At 36.1% G+C, this 21746-nt stretch overlaps 1 protein-coding gene across 1 annotated transcript; it reads right to left on the reverse strand.

Moving 5' to 3' along the window:
- Positions 1-16262: 16262 nt before the first annotated feature.
- gjd2b (gap junction protein delta 2b) lies at positions 16263-20244 on the reverse strand. Its single transcript, XM_058756256.1, has 2 exons — positions 19965-20244; positions 16263-18513 (listed from the first exon to the last, which is right to left on the reverse strand). The coding sequence occupies exons 1-2, from the start codon at positions 20033-20035 to the stop codon at positions 17670-17672; spliced, it is 915 nt and encodes a 304-aa protein (XP_058612239.1). The 5' UTR covers positions 20036-20244; the 3' UTR covers positions 16263-17669.
- Positions 20245-21746: the final 1502 nt, after the last annotated feature.

Consider the following 21746-nt stretch of genomic DNA (forward strand, 5'->3'; position numbering starts at 1 on the left):
GTATAATTAACAGTGAACTTTTTTTATTCAACATTGATTAATCTTAGCTAATGTTTATTTATGAATATATTATTGCTCATTCTTAATTCATGTTCAGCATCAGCTGATGTTAATTTATAGATTATTGCAGTAAGATTTACAAGAAAATAATATTTCAGTCTTTCTACTTAAAAAATTCATGTTTAATTCAGTGTGTTCTTTTCCGATTCTTTGTAATTAATTGCGTACTAGCAATTTCTGAGTGAAAAATGGTTCATATACCAATTTTTTTTTTTTTTTTTTTGTCCAATACAACATCTTATACTGGCTTTCATTGTATGGGACAAAAACAAAACAAAACAACAAATAAAACATGATAAAAGAGAACACAAAACACCAAGTTTCCATGTCACTTTAAAGTGCTTTAAAATGTAAAATTTAAATATAAAACTTAAAATTTTAAGTGCTGTGCAATGTATTTTTCTTAAAGTGATGGTAGCAAAAGATTGTCTGTTTAATTTTAAGGGTCAGAGATAGGGTGGGAAAAAAAGTCATGAAAAAATTAAATGTGGACTGTTTTGCTACAAAAAGATACTAACAAAAATACATACAATATTATATGTATAATTTATAATATATTTTAAGCATCAAACTGTATTTTGAATTTTCTAATAAAAGCTTGATATGAAAAATCATCCCTGTGAGAACTGTAGTATTTTATCTTCATAAAGAGGATTCTCACCATTCCTTTGCTGTTATCTGTATCTCTCATTTCTCAGTATATGAAAATTAATTCGATGTTGAGATACATGCTGATGATATGAAGCTGCCTCAAACGCTCATGTTTAGAGTGAGCTGTCACACAGATACTCGACACGAGTTACTGTGCCTCCATAAATCCAGTCTTGTGTGCTGGTCAGGTGCTATTATCTTATTGATTACTTATTTTCATTAGGGCCTGGTCAAGGAGGGGACCAAAAAATCACCTATAAATCCTTACATAAGAGATTGTAATTTAAACGACTGACAACCCCTCCACCCTCTGAAAGCCAGCTGATATCTGAAGTCTGCACAAGAGAGCAACAGGGAAATTTGGTCAGTTCACTTTTTATGTTTTCCTCTGAGATAAAGAATGGTTTGAGCTGCCATCACATCGCGTTTCTTACTTGAGCACAAAAAAAAAAACTAATGTGAGAACAGTTCAAAAATATATCACCTCATTCAGTCTTACCTTGGATTGGAAATGCAGTCCAATAAAACATGATGTACTGTGGTCGCTTTAACCCCAACCATTAATCAGATCATATGTTTAGAAGTTTCAGTTGCTCCTTTTTAGGTATTTAAAATAGCAATTAGTATAAAAGTGGCAAAATGTGACATCAATCTAAATATATGTTACAAAATGATATATTTTTATAAGGTATATAATATTTATAAATTAAATTGATTTTTTATTTAGTTTTTAATTAAATTAATATATTTTGTGATCATTAAGTGTTAAATAAATAAATACAATTTATTTATTAAGTCATTTTTTATATTTGTTAAATATTATATGCTTGGTGCTTGGAATATATTACATTATTTTAAGGTATTATACTTGCTATTGTGTTATTGTTCTGTTGTAAAGATGACTTTCATATGGTATTTATTTCACTTAATGTTGTTTAAATAAAGATTTGTACGGATTTGTGATAATTTGTTTTATATGTGAAACAAGAATAAAGAATATTTCAATTGCAATAGAACAGATGTATATATATATATATATATATATATATACATATATTGCATTTAATCCAACACTGTAAAAAACTGTGGTTGCCGGAATTCTACCGTAAAAAAATACGGTAACAACATTTTAGGATTTACAGTTTTATACCATAATTTCATTAACTGATATAACGTTAATATATCAACCTATTGAAGTACTGAAATCTGTTTTGTACCTTTGAAATACACTGATAACCACCAAATGCAGGTGGTGATGAGAAAGTCACATGATGAACCAAAGCCCATCACAAACAGCTTTTGAATAATAACAGTGTCATTCACACAAGCACTAAACACCATCATGGTGAGACTCATTAAACTGAAATATGCAATAAACATTAATTTAACAACATTAGATGTAACATACAACCCTAATAAACATAACTGATAAGAAGAAAGTTAGTTATTTCAAAGAAAAAACATCAAATTCAAACTAAATTTGAAATGCAACACAGGGAATTCTGGGAACGTCAGTTTATGTTTTTTCCCTGTAAATTTTGCAGGAACTTACCGTTAACCATTTAACAGGTTTTTACTGTAGTATTTTCACTTATTTTTTACCGTTAAAATCACGATCATTTTTTTTACAGTGAATGTTTTTTTGTTTTGCTTTTTTTTTGAGTGGAATTTTTTTTAAATTGTTTTAAAACAATTGGAGCATCTTGTGCATCTTGTGCATGACAAAAAACAAGTTGCTTATCTAATCACTGAGCTTTTTTCATTCCACTGCCCTGGGTCTTGTATTTTTAAACGTGAAAACTTGTTCCGTGTGAATGGACCCTGAGTGTGTTTAGTCTTTCTAATCAACTATGTTTGACTTGTTGTGAAGGCTTACGATGGTAATGTGATGAAAATCTCAAACAAACACACAAACAAAAGCACCCATGAGCATATGCACCAAACTCAGACAAACAAATGAAGACAGTTAATCTGGGTTGATCTTGTAGAGCCTGTAGTCTTACATTAAGAAAGAAAAGAAAAAACCACGCAGGAGGAAACGAGTGAGAGGTTGTGAATTGTGACGTATCAAGTTGTGACGTCTTAATTAATAATCCACTAAGAAGCAAGGCTCAGTCGGGATTAACCCGTGCTGAGTCTTTTCTTGGCACCACAGATAGTGACTAGCTGTCCTTACGCGCCCAGGTGGTGCAGTGATAGTAAAGTGTGCTTGGGCACGAGACAGCTCATGGCCTAATACGATTGGGTAACATGACAGCAACAACACTGAGTAAGTCATTAAGGTCTGTCTCTTTGTTGACTTCTTAAGAGCTTTCTTTACAGTGAGGATTGTTTCTGAACAGTGAAACCTCTGGTTCCTTACATACGGAGACCAGAAAGGTCATTGCGGATAACAATAGCTCACAGGAACATGGTAATCAGACACCTGTGCTGAAACCAAAGCAGACCTTTGTCTGGGAGCTCCTGTCATACATCTATAGTCAAAGACAAGCTCTGGTTGCACAGAAGTCTTAGTGGTAAATTTGTTTATAATTATAACTAAGGGTTTTCTTAGCTTTAAGGGTTTTGTGCAACCAAACTGAGGTCTATAAAGCATTCATTTAAAGCAATCAAGAATACGTTCTGCATGAACTCCTCTTTAAAGCACACATCCTAAAGGAATGGTTCCCAGCTAACACAAATGTTCTAAGGATGTTTCGCTAATGTTCCCATTAAGTTGTGAAAACAATATTTCTGAATGTTCTCTGAATGTTCAAATGTCCAGATAATGTTTTTATTTATCTACATATTTATTTATTACTTTGGTTCTGGAAATGTTTGAATGTTCTATAAATGTTCTATAAATGTTAAACATGTCCATGCCCCAGATAACTTTGAATGAACATTCTGATAATGTTGAATGTTTGTTCATAATTTTGATAGAACCTGGCCAGGACTTTTGCTAATGTTCCTATTAAATTAAGAACATGCTATTTCTAAGAAGATTCTCTGAATGTTCAGTTGTCCAGATTTTTAAATGTTATTTATTTTTAAAATGTTATTTATTTATTTGGTTATTTGGTTCTGCAAACTTTTGAATGTTCTATAAACGTTCGGAAACAAAAGGTAAGTAGAAACATTTATGAAAACATTATTATACTCTGAATGAACATTCTGGTAAAGCTGAATGTTTGTTTGTAATTTTGAGAGAACCTGGCCTGAACGTTTTGCTAATATTCCCATGAAGTCATGAAAATGTTGTTTCTGAATGTTCAAAACATTGTTTTTTAATGTTTTTTAATTTATTTTAGTTTATTTATTTATTTGTATTTCTTTGTTATGTGAACATTAGAGAAAACAGTTAGGGAACATTACTTGTGAATGTTCTCTGAACGTTCTGAAACAACTTTTAAGTAGTCCACCTAAAACATTTCAGAAAACTGTTCAATTAACGTTGTATAAATAAAAAATTTCTGCCAATATTTTGAGAATATTATTAAACTCCAGATAACTTTTAAACATTCTTTTAACATTACAAGAACATTTTTTTATTTTTTCATAATGTAACTTAGATAGAACCTTGCAAGTGAGTTTTGCTAATGTTCCCATTAAGTTATGAAAACATTAATTTGGAATGTTCTCTAAATGTTCAAAACATCCAGTTTTTTATATATATTTAAATAGTTATCAAAAACATTATGGGAATGTTAGTTTTGAAAGTTCTTTCTGAACGTTCTGAAACAAGTAGTAACCTAAACAAAACATAAAGTCAGACAAATATCCAACAAAAATGTTTCAGAAAAATGTTTGATGAATGTTGTATGAATAACGTTTTTGTGCTAATGTTTTGAGAATGTTATTAAACCCTAGATAACTTTAAATGAACATTCTATTAATGTTACTGAAGAAACATTTGTTAATAACTTTGATAGAACGTTAACCAACGTTAACCAAAAGACAGAATAAAGAATGTTTAAGAATTTGAAGAATGTTTAATCTGTTTTTGTCCATACAGTGAAAAGTCAATGGGGCCCAAAACAGTACTAAATCTTATATGGACAAAAAAAAAAAACAACAACAAAAAACGCTGATAGATCATACAGGTTTTGAAAACAAATGAGGGTAAGTACAGTAAATGATGACAGAATTTATTTATTTATTTTTTTTTTTTTTTTTAATGGTGAACTAGCTATTTAATAAGTAAGAACGTGCAGTAGAACTGATCAATTATGAAGGTTTCAGGTCATGGTTACAGATATTTTGATTAAAGCAATTACAAATGAACGAGCACTGTGAAACCTCTGATAATATTAGGAGTGTGATAATGAGCGTATGATGTTCCAATGCAGATGAGTCCCTTTCAATTCTCATTTGTAGATAATGCAGGCAGAGCGAGAGTGAGAGATAATCACGTGACCCTCTGTATTATGACGGCATGTGCAGGGGATTAGAGAGGAAACAGGGTGAGCAGAAAGACGGGCTTGAACAGCTGCAGAGGGACTGAATGACGGCCGCTCCTCCAGGTCTCTCTTTAGAGATGCTGAGAGATACGGAGCAAAAGGAAGCTCTCGCAGCACTGGCGTTCCATTTGTGCAGTTGTTCATTTGTTCAGACACTCAGTCACTATGATATTCCAGCTATCCACTGCAGAGTAATTACAACACAAACAGGAAGTCTCCAAGGAGAACTGCTGTCACAAGGGACTTGCAGGAACTTGAGGGGATTTAATATGTCAGGCTTTATGGAAATTAACCCGCCTCTCACAATGCCTCCTCAAAAGGGGTAATTCCTGTGATGTGATGTGCATGTGAGGTGGAAAGCCATTTCCAGAGCAAAAATTATATTGGAAAACAGAGCATAAAAAGACAACAAATCATTGCAACTTCAAAATTAAATCATAATAAAGCACAATAATAATATTAATATGCAACCACATAGAATCCACTCAGAATAACTGAGAAGCTACCTAGCATGCATCAAGAAACTGTAAGAGTACTATGTTAGTAAACTATTTTGAATTCAGCCTTGTCTCGAGATTAGTTTCCTGTTCATTCAGTACCATAGCAGATGCGTATCCATTTTGTTTTCTACTGAACTGCTGACTTTGACATGCTGACACCTCAATGGTGTCCAGTGCTGGGGAGTAACTAGTTACATAACGGAAATAATTATTACATTTAGGTTGCACTTTATTTTAAGGTGTCCTTGTTACAGTGCAATTATACATTTAAGTACTGAGCAGTATTAATTAACGTCTTGGTTACATACAGTGCCCTCCAAAAGTATTGGAACAGTGAAGACAAAATTGCTCTGTTGGCTGTGGAGTCGAGACATTTGCAAATATGATGAAAAGATGAATATGAGACAAAACTACAGAATGTCACATTTTATTATTAGCCGTTTCAACACATACATGTTTTACCAAATAAAAAAAACAGCACTTTTAGAGTTCATCCCACTCATTGATGTGAGCATAAGTATTGGGACAGTTGAACATAAGGCAGATATAAAAGATTAAAAGCTATTATTTAGTTGCAGATCCCTTGCGTGCAATCACAGCAGTGAGTCTGTGACCCATAGACATCACCAGACTCTTGGTCTCATCCTTTGAAATACTTTTCCCAGCCTTTAATGCAGCCAATTCCAATTGTTGCTTGTTTTGGGGAGTTTCTGCCTTTACTCTCCTCTCCAGCTGGTGACATTCATGTTCAATCGGATTTAAATCTGGAGACTGACTTGGGCAATCTAAGACTTTCCATTTCTTTGCCCTTATAAATTCCTTGACTGAACTGGCAGGGTGTTTTGGGTCATTGTCCTGATGCAATATGAATCTGGTGGCATTTTCTTGTATATTGGTAGGCAAGATGGTTTTATACCCTTCCAAATTCATTCTGCTACTATCACCATACATTAAGTCATCAGTAAAGTTGAGAGGGTCTGTTCCAGAGGCAGCCACGCATGCCCATGCCACGACACCACCTCCACCATGCTTTACAGATGAGGCCGTATGCTTGGGATCATTGCAGTTCCCTTTTTTTCTCCACATTTTTGCTTTCCCATCACTTAGATAAAGGTTCATCTTTGTCTCATCGGTCCATAAACACAGTTCCAAAACTCTTCTGGCTCACCTTTGTGCTGTTTGCAAACTCTAATCTTGCCTTTCTATTTTTGGAGCTGGTCAGAGGTTTGTATCTTGCTGTGTAGCATCTGTAATTCTGTGTCAAAGTCTCCTGAGGACAGTAGATTGTCAGAGCATCACCCCAGCTTTCTGGAAGTTGTTGGTGATTTTACAGACACGTCTTTTAGGGTTCATTTTCACAGCTTTTATGATTTGTCTGTCATCAACTACTGTTGTTTTCTCAGCCGATCAGGTCATTGTTGCTTGCTGGTGTCGCTGGTGGTTTCCAAACTCTTGATTTCTCCATGCCCTTTGTTTTTACTAGAGCTCTAATTGACTTCCTCTTTTCTTTTAGCATCCAAATTGCTTGCTTTTCTCTCAAAGTCAGCTCCCTCATCTTCATCCTGGTTTGTGTGTGTCATCATCGAATGCAAGATTCAGAATGCAGAAGTAATGGATATAACTGATACGACACATTCCCTGCTTTTAATATCTGAAGAATTAATGCAACAGGACACAGCTGATCACTTAGAAAGACCTGTGAGGCAACTGTTCCAATACTTGTGCTCACATCAGATGAAACTCTAAAAGTGCTGAATTTCTTAGCTGGTAAAACATCTATGTGTTGAATCACCCAATAATAAAATGTGACATTCTGTAGTTTTGTCTTATATTCATCTTTTAATCATATTTGTAAATATCTTGACTCCACAGCCAACAGAGCAATTTTGTCTTTACTGTTCCAATACTTTTGGAGGGCACTGTATGTAACCCTCGTTCCCTGAAGGAGGGAACGGAGACGTCACGTCAGATGACCGACGAAATTGGGATCTCTCTAAAAGCGAGATCCCAATTTCATCGGTCATCCGACGTAACGTCAAGAGTGACCGACTGAAAGGGAACTACATGTACTTACTATATGGTTAGGGTAAGGATTAGGGTTTGGCTTAGGGTTACTTGCATTTAATTATGCATAATTTATCGTTATTATAATAGTAAGCACATGTAACAAGGACACCTTAAAATAAAGGGTCACACTTTATATTAGGTGGCCTTAACTACTATGTACTTACATCAAAAAATAAGTACAATGTACTTATTGTGTTCATACTGTATTGCAAAACACTATTGCTGCTATTGAGGTGGGATACGGGTAAGGTTAGGGACAGGTTTGGTGGTATGGGTAGGTTTAAGGGTGGGTTAAGGTGTAAAGGATGGGTCAACAGTGTAATTCTAAATGTAATTACATAAATTAATTACAGATGTAATTACATAAAGGTATTTTTAAAAATATAAGTACAATGTAAACACATGTATGTACACAATAAGTGCATTGTATCAAATTATTAATTTAAATGTAAGTCTTCATCCTGGTTTGTGTAGTAGTTAAGTGTACTAGTTGTGTAGTAGTTAAGGCCACCTAATATAAAGTGGGACCCAATAAAGTGTTACCCAAACTAAATGTAGCTGTAATCAGTTAAGTAACTAAGAAAAAAAAAGTGTAATTAAATTACAGTTACGTATGAAAATGTTAACGATTACAAAGGGGGTTACATCTGAATATTTTCACACACATACAGATTTGATTGATTTCTTTCCCAAATTGCATCGACTGCTCTAAAATACGAGACGCCAATGTTTCAGGAGTTTAGGACACAGAATAGGACACATGGTTATTTAATAATTGTTTTACTTCCTATTTGATTTATGTATATGCTTTATTATTATTTTTTTAAGATTAACTTTTTTTTTTCTAATGCGTTAGATGCCAGTGTTTCCTGTCATACAGCTATGCAAAGGTTTGATTTCAAAAACAGTATCATAGCTATTAAACTATATCTTGTTATGATTTTCAATCGGTATTTGACCTCAGAATGATCTCAAAGTAAAAAGAGGTGCTAAAGTCTGATTTTGTGGTGGTTGCACTTTCAAATGTAATTATTATAATCATAATTAAAGCAATGAAGGATTTTGATCAGCGTTGAATACTACTGTAAGGTTAATGCTGCCTGGTTTAAATGTTTCAAAATGATTAACAGTTGAAAACATTGGTTAGAAATTTAGAAAAGTAACCAAAAAAGTAATCAAATGTAATCAGTTACATTACTTTAATAATTAAAATAGTTAGACTTATTATATTTTAAATAGGGTAACTTGTAATCTGTAACCTATTACATTTCCAGAGTAACCTTCTCCACACTGGTGGTGTCCCTCCACCCGCTCACATTTGCTTTCTGTCCTTAGCCACTCAAACATGTATAGCTAATTTTTTCTAAGTAGACTTATTTAAAAAGACTCGGAAATGTGACACTGTTGGAAACAAATGTGACACTGTTGGAAACATATTATTAAAGCACTCAAATTTGTCCTAAGAAGCATGAATAGTACAATGAAACTCTAATAAGGTGTAATGTATAAAAAGTGTTCATAGAAGTGTGTGTTATTTAACTGAGTTTGTCACATTCTGACCCAGACTCTCATCCATTCTCAGAAAGAGATGTCTGGAATAAATGGTTACTGAGTCAGCCTACATATCATGCTTTACTCAGAGCATCTCTAGGTTTATCTAAACCAGCTAAAAGATAATTACATAAGTAGATTATTGGTTAGCAGGTAAAGTGACTGTCTGAGATAAAACCCAAACAGTCGAAAATACAAAGTGTCTTTTTTCACATAATGAATTATGGCAGTGACACATTTTATTGCACACAAATACTACTACTACTACTACTACTACTAATAATATCTTAAGCTTAAAAGCACTTAAAATTGAAGCATTTTATCATAATCATTTGATTACAAAATTATTGAATGTGCCTTTGAAATGACTAATTGTGCCCGCTGGATTACCCTTACCTTCCTGCGGAAAGATGCATTATGCAATTTTGAAAAATAGTAGATGTCTTTAACTGGTTTACACTTGCGTGGTAAATCCAGCTTTGCTAGAGATCCTCAGCACTCTTAAGAGGCTCAGGTGCATCTTGTCTAATGAGCACAATCCTGAACAATATCAAGGATTTCCTTTTTGATTGGTTTGGCAAATCAGCAACCGCTAGCCAATCGCGTCTTACACAACCGAAGACTTGACGGGAGCTTCAATGTCATCTCAGAGTCCCCTAAAAGAGGTAATACCTTTGATCCCTGCATCTTATACAGGAAGATTATGTTACGCCACTGTGAAAAGAGGGAGTCTTAAAGGGATGTACTCTGAATGAAGGCCCTGGTGTTGGAGGATGGTGTGGGCTGGAAAGGGCCCATGGGCTTAAGCCTCTGCAAGACATTCTAATCCCCTTGGGCTTGTACCAGTGTTTTGGCAGGTGACTTAAGGCCCAGCCATTGTGCTCCAATGAGATTTGTGGGATTCTAATTAGATTTCACCAGGAAGAGTTGGCAACTGTTTGTTAGAACCAAAGAAAATCATCTAAAACGGATGGAGTGAGTATTTAAGCAGTTTTTAATAAGTGGAAAATGGAACTGTCTGTTTGACTTAACTGACACCGTACTCTCAGTAGTGTTTGTTCTCTGCCTTCTGCTGAGTTTGCTGTATGGAGTTTGTTTGTAATGACCATATACATATCTTGGGGTAAGAACATTGCATCCCAATATTTGAGTTTGGGCTCCTGAGCTGAGCTGCAGTAATCAAAAACACTCTAGCAGTCAATCATAACATCATAGCAACCACCTGACAGCACTACAGCCATCACCAGAGTACCCTAGCAATATCATAGCAACCTCTCAGAAGACCTCAGTATCCATCTAGTAACAGTATAAAACCCACCATAACACCCTAACAATGCCCTAGAAACCACATAGTAAACCAACACATCTCTGAGCTTCTCAACAGCCATGAAATGCCCCCCCCACAAGCACTCAGATCTCCTTAGCAACCAACTAGTAGTGCCTGAACAACCTCTGAGAACACCTTGGCAATCACCCAGCAACACTAGAGCATCAACTAGAACAGCGTAGCAACAACCAAGAAACCTCTCAGAAGAACTTAGCAGCACCAGAGGAAACTCAAGCAAACACCTATAAACCAATTAGAATAACTGAGCAACCACTTAGCAACACTTTATGGCGACCCGTAACTACACCTAAAAACACTCTATGAACCACTCAGAACACTGTAGCAACTACCCCAGTATACACTATTGTACACATAAGAAACCCTACAAATGTCCTAGAAACCAATCTTAACATCTAAACAACCACCCGTCAACATTATAGCATCAACCCAAATGCCCTAGCAACACCCCAAAACCACTCAGAACACTTTAGCAATCACTTATCATCGTATACCATCCACCAGAACTGCCTAACAGAGCCCAAAACACTAAAAACACCTAGAAACACTATAGCATTCACCAGAACTGCCTAGAATCACTCAAGAAACCACTCAGAAGACCACAGCAACATCAAACAGACAATCTAGCAACCACCTAAAACCACTCAAATCCCATGCAGCAATGATTAGAAGACCACCGTCCTACAAACTACTTGGAACACCTCAAACAACCACCTAGCAATAGTATAGCATTCACCACAACTGACTCGCTACACCCAATAAATCACTCAAAATACCTTAGCAACACCAAAATTCACACTAGCAACCATCTACAAACCACTCAGAACCCATGCAGCGATGACTAGAACATCAGCGCCCTAGAAACCTTTCAGAACACCTTAACAACCACCTGCGAGGGTGACTATATAACAACCACCAAAACTGCCTAATGCGCAAGAAACCACTCAAAAGACACTCTAGCAACCACTCACAACCCATGCAGCAATGATTAGAAGACCACTGTCCTACAAATCACTCGGAACACCTTAACAATCACCTAGAAACAGTATAGCATTCACCAGAACTGCCTAACAACACCCAAGAAACCACTCAGAAGACCTTATCAACACCAAAAGCCACACTAGCAATCATCTACAAACCACTCAGAACCCATGCAGCAAATACTAAAACCAGCACCCTACAAACCACTCAGAACACTTTAACAACCACCTAGCAATAGTATAACATTCACCAGAACTGCCTAGCAACACTCAAAAAAACAAACAAATAAACACTCAGTCTAGACAGTCTAGCAAACATCTATAAACCATTCACAACCCAACATTATAGCAACTTCCAAAAAGCCACTCCAAATCCCTTAACAGCCACCTAGTAACGCTATAGCATCTACTACAACATCATACCAGCGCCCTACAAACCTCTCAGAATGTTTTCACAACCAAACTTCTTAGCAATCATCTAGCAACACTATAGCAACCACCGCAATGCTCCTTCTTCAGATGTAAAGAGCTTGTTAGTATTCTTCCTCTAAGAAGGCACAGCAGTCAACAGAACAACGGAACAGTCTTTCTTAGAGGCTTCACCTGGGGCAACCCAGGATTAAGTGCCCTGTTCAAGGACACAGTGGTGGTAGCTTATGAATTGCCTGGCCTTGGAATCCACAACCTTTGGATTTGTCTTTGGTTTCTCTTTAACTATAAGCCATCCTCAGCAGAACTATTTTTACCACAGAGAAAAAAAAAAAAAAAAAAAAATATATATATATATATATATATACTGCCTTTCTTTTTTCTGCTGTGTCTAGTATCATCGCAGTGTATTTTTTTAGCACATTGTTTATTGTGGGAACTTCATGCATGTCTTGGATGAACAAAAGTGCCTGTGTTGTTTTCGCTGTTGTGTTTTGGCAGCTGTTCTTGCTGACTGTGACTTTGCGATTCTGATGACTTTGCCGGAAATCCCTGACTGATGGCTGATGACAGCATCTCAGATCAGACAGGCTTTTGGATGCCTCAGTCTACACCAATGGTTTGACACGTTTGAACTCTATCACATATGCCGTGAATTGTTTTGGTTATTATGCCAGTATATTTAAATGGGCTCATGTCTGGCAGTCTAATGAGACGCTGATGGCCAGGCACGGTGCCTATAAGCGGACGTCTGATGGGTTGGTTGCCAATGGATGCATGAGAGGCCCAATGCAAATGACCTTATACCCAGATGACTGTGAGTTTGAACAATTACAGGGCACTTTGCCCGACTTTAGGCCTGTTCACTCCAAGGACAATACATAACACAATAAAGTTTTAAAAATCAATCTAATTTTACAAGGATCGGGAAATCTACATGATAACTGCAGTGACACAGAGGGATGACATTATTGGAATCACTTTCAGAACGATTTTTTTTTCCATCTGATAAACAATAAACACATGGCCAGTCAATCAGAATCCTCTTGAATTTAGAGCTTGAGTATTTAAAGCAACTGCATATGTGTTTTACCTTGAAATATGTGACCCTGGACCACAAAACCAGTCATAAGGGTCAATTTTTTTAAATTGCTGAAAAATCTGACCGAGATACAACTATTTGAAAATCTGAAAAATCTCAAAAATATTGAGAAAATCGCCTTTAAAATTGTTCAAATTAAGTCCTTAGCAATGCATATATATTACTAATCAAAAATTAAGTTTTGATATATTTAAGGTAGGAAATTTACAAAATATTATTTAATATCCTAATGATTTTTGGCATAAAAGAAAAATCGATCATTTTGACCAATACAATGTATTGTTGGCTGTTGCTACAAATATACCCGTGCGACTTACGACTGGTTTTGTGGTCCAGGGTCACATATGAGTTTCAAAAACATTCTGAAGGGTACACTTCTAATAAGGTAATAAGGCTCCAAAGTTGCAAAAATGCTAGGGATGGGCAATACCACTTATTTTGTTTTCGATATGATACAGATACTTTTAAACTCCAGAATCGTAGAAACTATGTAGGCTACAATTTCAGTTTGTTTATTGTGAAATAACTCAAACATACATGTTTTTTTCTGTCCTCTGATAAGCATTGTTCTGGGCTGCCGTTCCCCAAAACATCAATGCTTTCTTAATATGATACATTTTGGAAATGCAGCCCTGAATGCACTGTCAGAAGTGGGTGAACACTCTCTGTGATTCATTGATTCTGTCTTGCAGCATTTGCTTGTGTTCAGATGAGCAGGAAAATAGTTCTATCCTACACAATTATTCGCTAACATATAAGTTATTCATCCAATTCAATGCATGCATTTTTTGTTGTTGTTGTTTTTAAATAAAACTAAATTTTGTTTATTTTTGTTGTTAAATAAACAAAATCACTGGTAAATAAAACACACCTTAGTATCTATATTTTTTTATTTGAGTATTGATACTTTCGATACTCACATCAATATTGATATATCGATACTTAAGGATCGATACGCCCATCCATAAAAAATGCACAGAACTACATATAGTTGTTTTAAAGTGGCAAATGACGAAACTGTAGCTTGTGCATAAAACAAACAGAATGTCATGGTATGTTTGTGTGGAAGCGAATATCTTTATTGTTATACCGTAGTTATCTTTCCAGATGCCATTCTTGGTGTGAATGTCTCTTTAGTGCAACTATTATTCACTGTTAGGGAAAGTTACTTTTAAAAGCAATGCATTACAATATTGTGTTACTCCCTAAACATTATTAGTTACTGTTTATGGAAAGTAATGTGTTATGTTACTTTTGCATTACTTTTTTAAACTATTTAAGTATATCATAAATTGTACACGTCACAGATGTCTCAGACTCTCTATCTCTCTACTAATGCTCAAGGATACTTCTGTGCTTCCGTCAAGGTTTGCATTGGTGCTCTTTTGCCTTAATCTTTTATTAAGCTTCATAGATGATGAGGTGGAGGGGATCTTTGGGGCGTGTTCTAAGCATCAGCATTCCCTAACCTGCTTTAGAGAATTACAGCTTGTGCCAGTATATTGAGCCTGAATTATTCAAAACGCTTTCTAAGCATTGCACAGTACTAAGTCTGACTGAGAGCTAAAAATAAACCAACACGCAATCCTTTGAATTGCTTAAATGTTCCACATTTGAATTGTTAATAAGTTACTCATTTATTTGTTCGGGACATGATTTAAATGTAGTCTAAAATGTAAATAATAAATAATACATTTCATAAACCACATAATATATTTTAAGGCACACTTAAAAATGGATGAATTTATTAGTCTAATATACAAAATATCAAACCAAGTGGCATCTGCAAACAAATTATGCTAGAGCTTTTCTCAGAACTGTTTTTTCTTAGGCATTTTACAACGATTCTGATCGAGTTCACACAGGTGTCTTGCCAAGTACATTTATTTTTAATTTTAAATTAATTTAAAAAATAATATTATTATAATATATCCCTATGTAGGACAAGCTGTTTGAAGAATATATATATTATAATTATTTATATTATATTAACATATTTTTATATTTTTGTGAAATATTGGTAATATTTTACATATATATATATATATATATATATATACACACACACACACACACACACACACACACACATATATATATATATATATATATATATATATATATATATATAAATTCCACTTGGATTCTATTATTTTGGTATCTGATGCATTCTTAAATGTGACTTAATATACTTAATATAATACGCTGTTAAATAGTGCTAATATACTTTTAAGGTTCCTTTATAAAATGTGTTATTAAGTAACTCAGCAAAGTTTTAAAAGACGATGCAATTTGGTTTCATCCCACTCTTTCTTTTTTCTTTTTTGCCATAATTCTGCCATGCAGTAGAATTGATTTCCTTTAAATGCATCAGAGAACAAATTCTGGAGGACTTTTTTTAGGACTTTTGTAGAAGGAACTAATGAAAGAAGGAGGGTAAGAGAGGCCAGTCTGAAATTGTACAAGACACACACACACACATACACACAAGAACAGCCTCCATTGATGTCCTGTCAGGTTGGACCTTCACTGTTTGTTTTGTGTCAAAGAGGAATCTCAGGTCCCTGCTGAATTCCACATTGATCTGTCAGGATGCTTGGGCCTAGTTTTCCCAGCCCCTCCTCTCTGCTGAAGAGTCATCTTGGCACTTTGAGTCTCAGGCCTCTCCCAATCTGTCAGCAGAGAGAAATCCCGGTTTGAGGCCACCAGCTGCAGTGTTCAGCACTTTCTCTGTGACCTTGGCACAAGGGCCACCACAGCTTCTGCAGGGACCGGACCTCCGCATAATACAGCGATGCTGTACACGGGGCACCGGCCCGAGAGGAAGCCTCTGTCATTGTGTCAGCATGACTGAAGCTGGACAGGTAGAATTATGGCGCCCGGATCAAATTTAAGCACTGTGCTGCTGAACCAGTCAAAAAATTACATGCAAGCATTTCAACTAACTGACCTGGCAGGAAGTTGATTCATGGGGAAGATGACAGGGACCTCAATCCCTGAGGAGAATGGCACTTTTTGCTGATGCATTACACTAAAATTCCAATTCTATCATAAAGGAAGCAATGCAAATCACACAGCTTTTTAGTCATGAATTCCATAATTTATTATTCGATTTTTTTTTCATCTCACATAGTTGCTAACATCATTTTTTTTTTGAGAAATAGAAGCACCAGGGGAAGTGAATCTCAACCCCTTATTCACTGATTTCTGATCAACTGTGCTTTATATGTACTTTAAATGCAATATCATACTTTTCATGAATGTAAAACATGGATGGATGATTTTTTCCCACTCTTCCATTCCCAAACATCTCACATTAAAGGGATCGGACATCCTTTAAAACAGTCCACGCAAAGAGTTCATGGAATTCATATCTCATGATAAGGATTACAATATACTATAATATGTATATATCTATTTACACATATGGCACTTGAATACATAAAAGCAATATATCTGTTTCCCACAAATGAAAGCAATGGGCGCTTTGGTGTCAAAAATAAATAAATCAATCCAATACATTAATAAATAAATAAATACAAAAGATAGACAGTTAAGCATTATGCAGCATTGGCCAGTTCACCGGCTGCTGATCTGCAAGTCAGCTTAAATATAACAGAACGATAACTTACGTTAAGGTCAGTGGTGCAAGCACAGGCAACCAAATCATTAAAGATGCCAATCTATCTAAGCCAGAAGAGAGATATGATTCATATAGTACAGATAAACATATGTGAACTGCGGTCTAACTAGTTGCGGTGAGTAAACTGAAACTATCACATGTGCGAGCTAAAACCAGAATGAGAATACAATATAATGAAACAAAAGACCTTCACAGCACAATTCGGGTTCGTTTTGGCTTCTTTAAATCCATATTTAGTGCAAAACATATTTCGGGTTCAGCTGATCGTGTGAACGAAGAAATAAATGTCGAAAACTCATTGCAAGCTTTCCGTTCTGACCAATAAAAAAGTTGCATCAGTGCCCTTCAGTAACTGATAAGAAACAAACATTTGGTCCGTTTGTTCTGGTTGTTCATAACAGACGAATAAAATCCATCTACCCCACCATGAAACAGGTGAGATGAACAGTTCATAACTTTTCTTGTATATCATTGAATGCAGTGGTTGGAATAATTGAATCCTGGTCCTGGGGTCCTCCAGAAGTGCATTTTGGATGCCATTGGGACCCAAATATGAAAATGATGTCATGACTTACTCACCCTAATGTTGTTCTGTAGACGACAAATGAAGATATTTTGAAAAAAATCTCAGTAGGGTCAATGGGGTCCAGTGTTATCCCATTGACTTTCATTGCATGGACCAACACATTCTTCAAAATATCTTCTTTTGTGTTCCACAGAAGAAAGAAAGTCATACAGATTTGGAACGACATGAGGTCGAATTTTCATTTTTGAGTTAGCTATTCATTTAGAATAGAGGCTCCAAGACTTCAACTGTGTGTTTCATCCAAAATGTGCATCCTGAGGTCTTCCTGGACCAGGATTGAGCACCTCTGCTCTGATGAACTACTGATGAAGGAGCATTAGACATAGGCAGAGTCACTCGACTGGGTGCGGCCGAAATTCGGCATGCTCATCCGCGGTAAGTCCTTGTTTCTAATCTCGTATATGGACTTCCTCCTGGCCTGAACCCCCCTCACCGCCGTTTTGATTTTCCTCCAGCCCAGGTGATTGAGTTCTGCAAGGTTGAGCACCACGCAAATCCCACTGACCGCAAACATGAAGACGAGGAACACGGTTTTCTCAGTGGGCCTCGAAACGTAGCATTCGACGTCTTTGATGCAAGGGTAGCGATCGCACTCGTACACAGCTGGAACGTTGAATCCGTACAAGAAATACTGGCCAACCAAGAAGCCGATCTCCAGCGCGTTCCTGAAAACCACCTGAATGATGTAAAACCTCGAGATGCCCTCTTGTCTTCTCATTTTAGATTTGGTAGTTCTCATGACTGAACTGGGGATTTCTTTCACTTCCAAACAGTCGGGCTCGGATTCTTTGGTGGAGTTTTCCGTGTTCTGAAGTACTCCGTTCACGATGGTGTTTTTGATCTTTTTGCTGTCGTCTCGTTTCATTGAATCGGGATCTTTGTCTAGGGACAGGTATACTGTGGAGTATCTCCGCTCCTTCTGTTTGGCCGACTGATGCACCGAGTATGTGATGAAGCACAGACTGGGTGTGCAAACCATGATGATCTGGAACACCCAGTATCTGATGTGAGATATAGGGAACGCTTTGTCATAGCAAGCTTGGTTACAGCCTGGCTGTAAAGTGTTACACACGAACATGGACTGCTCGTCGTCGTACACGGTCTCTCCTACAATTGCAACAATTAGAATCCGGAAGATCACCACCACTGTCAGTAGGATCCTAAACATAAGGACAGAAATATTTTAGTTCATAGTGTATCTGCTACGGTATTTTCAAACAGTTAAGTCAAAGCAAGCAAAGGAATATAAAACACTTAAAAATTGTAAAAAAATAAATAAATAAAAAATAAATAAATAAATAAATAAATAATAATAATATTTGAATTAATTTAAAAATAAATAAAAATAAAAATTGGGTATTTGTGGTTGCTAGAAAAAATTCTTACAAATTCTTACATATATATATATGTAATGCAAATTCTTACATATATATATATATATATATATATAAACAAGAAAAGTAAAAACATAAAAATATAAAAAAATAAAACTAAAATTCTGCTGTGGTTGCTAGAAATTCACTGTAAAAAATAGCAAATATTTTGCACATCATAACCGTATATGAACCATATGAACTGATATAATGATATAATATTCCAATGATGTACTACTAATAGTGTTCTCTGACAATATTAATATTCCAATAACTACAATGTACTAAGCTCTGCTCTGTATATACTGATACATATTGTTAAACACAAGACTGCATGATGGATTCAGTTTCATCAAATGTGATACTCCTGGAAAAACAGCAAGTACATCCACAGTATATAAATGCGCTCAGCACACAGTGTTCACTTAGATACATCACACAAAACAATATTAAGGAAATAACACACATGGCGCTAGAATAATGTTAAATAGCCTGCATTAACTAAATAACATAAAATGCACTATGGATGTACATGACTGATTAGGAAAAAAAAAGAAACAACAGTATTTTATTGCAATATGATGTGTCGCGTGGATTTATACATGTGAACGCCCTTGTGCTGATTTCCACCGTAAATTATAAGGTGACTTTTAATTTATTTACTGCGACTGTACATTTACTGTAATTTTATTGTCGTGTCGAATATTTCACCGTTATGTTTAAAGTAATTTATACTTTTCACTTTCAAAAACGTCACTTTACAGTAAAATTGCACGCAATGTCTGTTAAATCTAACCTTGTTTTTTAAAATTTTTGATTATATATGATATGGTAATTTACAGTTAACCAACTAACAGGTTTTAACTGTATGGTTTTCTATTCTTTGGACTGTGCAGATCGACGCGGGGAGCTGTCCAGTGCTGAAACTCTCTCCACAGGCAAACGCGCGCTTCCAGCCATGCAGGGCGCGCACAACATTTCTTTGAAAGCAAATCAGATCTGACATGGAACAGCAATCTTACCGGTGGCACAAAAGCTTTGTTGTCTAAAATGTGCAGTAATAGCTATAACAACAGCAACAGTGATCTTAATTCTTCTCGTCCTTTACAATGGGCACATTAAGCTCCAATAACAAAATCGCCCTCATTTAGAAGGGTCACTGCGTAATGACCTCGATATGTTTCTTTTAATGTGCAAAGCAATCGATAAACATTTTCTACTTTTTTTTTTTTCCTCACCTCCCGATCATAGTAGAGTGCTGTTGGACAGCCGCCTCCAGGAGACGCTCGAGAATTGTCCATTCCCCCATGGCTGTTCATTCGGAGACGATATAACACAGTTGAGCGTGTAAAATCAAACGCGAGCTACTGTTCCGCTCCTAAGGCGAGTGTAGTATCGGGCGAGTGCATTGATTAGTCGCTGCTGTCCACCTTGACTTCCACACCTCGCTCCGGAGGGCGCACTCGTCTGAGGTCCTGATTAGTCTAAAGCCCTCCTATTTTCTGTCTCGCGAGCAGGACGATAGGTCGCTCTGAGCCTGAACGGAGGGGAGTATAATGTTTGGCTCGTGCTAATCCCGCTTTAAGTAGACTGCCCCCCTCCTCCTCCCCCTGCGTCACGCGCAGACAGGTTGTTGGAGAGAAATCAGAACAGCGGGATTTCTCCGTTTCATTATTCTCCGAATATGCCAGAGATGCCCTGATTAATCCGTAATAATAAAAAAAATCATTGGTGATGAAATCAAATCACTGGGGAGTTCTGTCTCCGGCGACAGACACACACACACTCACTTGCGTGACAGGATGAGAGATTAGGGTTTAGAGTTAGTGTTTGTCTAATAAACAGGGCGCGGATCATGGGGGGTAATTAAGGCTTGAACCCCGGCAAAGAAAGCCAAAAGGTAAGTACAGGTTTCAGAAGGGCTTTCCAACGTCTTACTCATTTAGATTACAAGCTTGCCAGAGCGCGCTTTTTCAATTGCCGCCAAAACGCTGACAAACAGTAGCAGAGTCTGCTGAACGAACAAGGTCACCATTGCAGCAATATTCCGACTTTTTATTAACTACTTTAAAATGACTTTAAAGTAATATATATATATATATATATAAATATATTTTTTTTTTTTTTTTTTTTATTAATGTTTTCACACAAGGATCAATTATGGCAGTATATATTTTGGTCATTAACAAAAAAAAAAATCTTAATAAATCGCGTTATCTGATAAGAGAAACAAAAATATGTAAATGAGAACAGTTTTCTTAAAATAGCTGTATAAAAATTAAACTAATGTGAAGGGCTGATAGGATGTGGTGACTTGTCACATATATATGCTAATTAGTGCATGACGTCATCTATCGACATTTTTGGAGACTTTTCAAGAAGGCATTTGGCAACATCAATCAATTTCGGGGCGGTACGTCGATAAAGCATAACATGCATTATATATCACTTTATTATATATCACAAGACAAATTTAAAAGTTGTATTAGATGATGGTTAGCTAGACGTACGAAATTACAATAGACTTGTCAGGCTACCTCCATATTTAAGTTTTGCCAGGAGTGAAAATGAAGTAGTGAAGGATAGAAATACAGTGCGTTTTATGGATTGTAGGCCTACTGTTACCGATTGTTCAGCATAAAAAACAACAACAACAACAACAAACAAACAAACCAAAGAAGAAACTCTTTTGAAAACTGTGAGTTGGGGGAAATTATGTGATAGCACCGCAGTGCGTTGTAAGGACTGCAAGTCTATCCCTCACAGCCTCGTTTTCTTTCGTGGTAAATTCAATATGGCGTCTAACCAACTAAGGTGTTGCAGGAGACGAACCTCGACCAATTGTTCCCCGAAAATTACCTTTATATTAATTAGTTTAGCAGACTGCCCTTAAAGTCTGTATGTTTGCAGCACTGTTTATACATTTAAATGATGTTTTCTGTTCTGCAAAAAACATGATTACACACCAGTCTAATTTTTGTAAACAACTGATTGAGTTCCTTAACCCTCACTTGCACTCT

This window comes from Onychostoma macrolepis, chromosome 20 (assembly GCF_012432095.1).
Source record: "Onychostoma macrolepis isolate SWU-2019 chromosome 20, ASM1243209v1, whole genome shotgun sequence".
In the NCBI taxonomy this organism is placed as follows: Eukaryota; Metazoa; Chordata; class Actinopteri; order Cypriniformes; family Cyprinidae; genus Onychostoma; species Onychostoma macrolepis.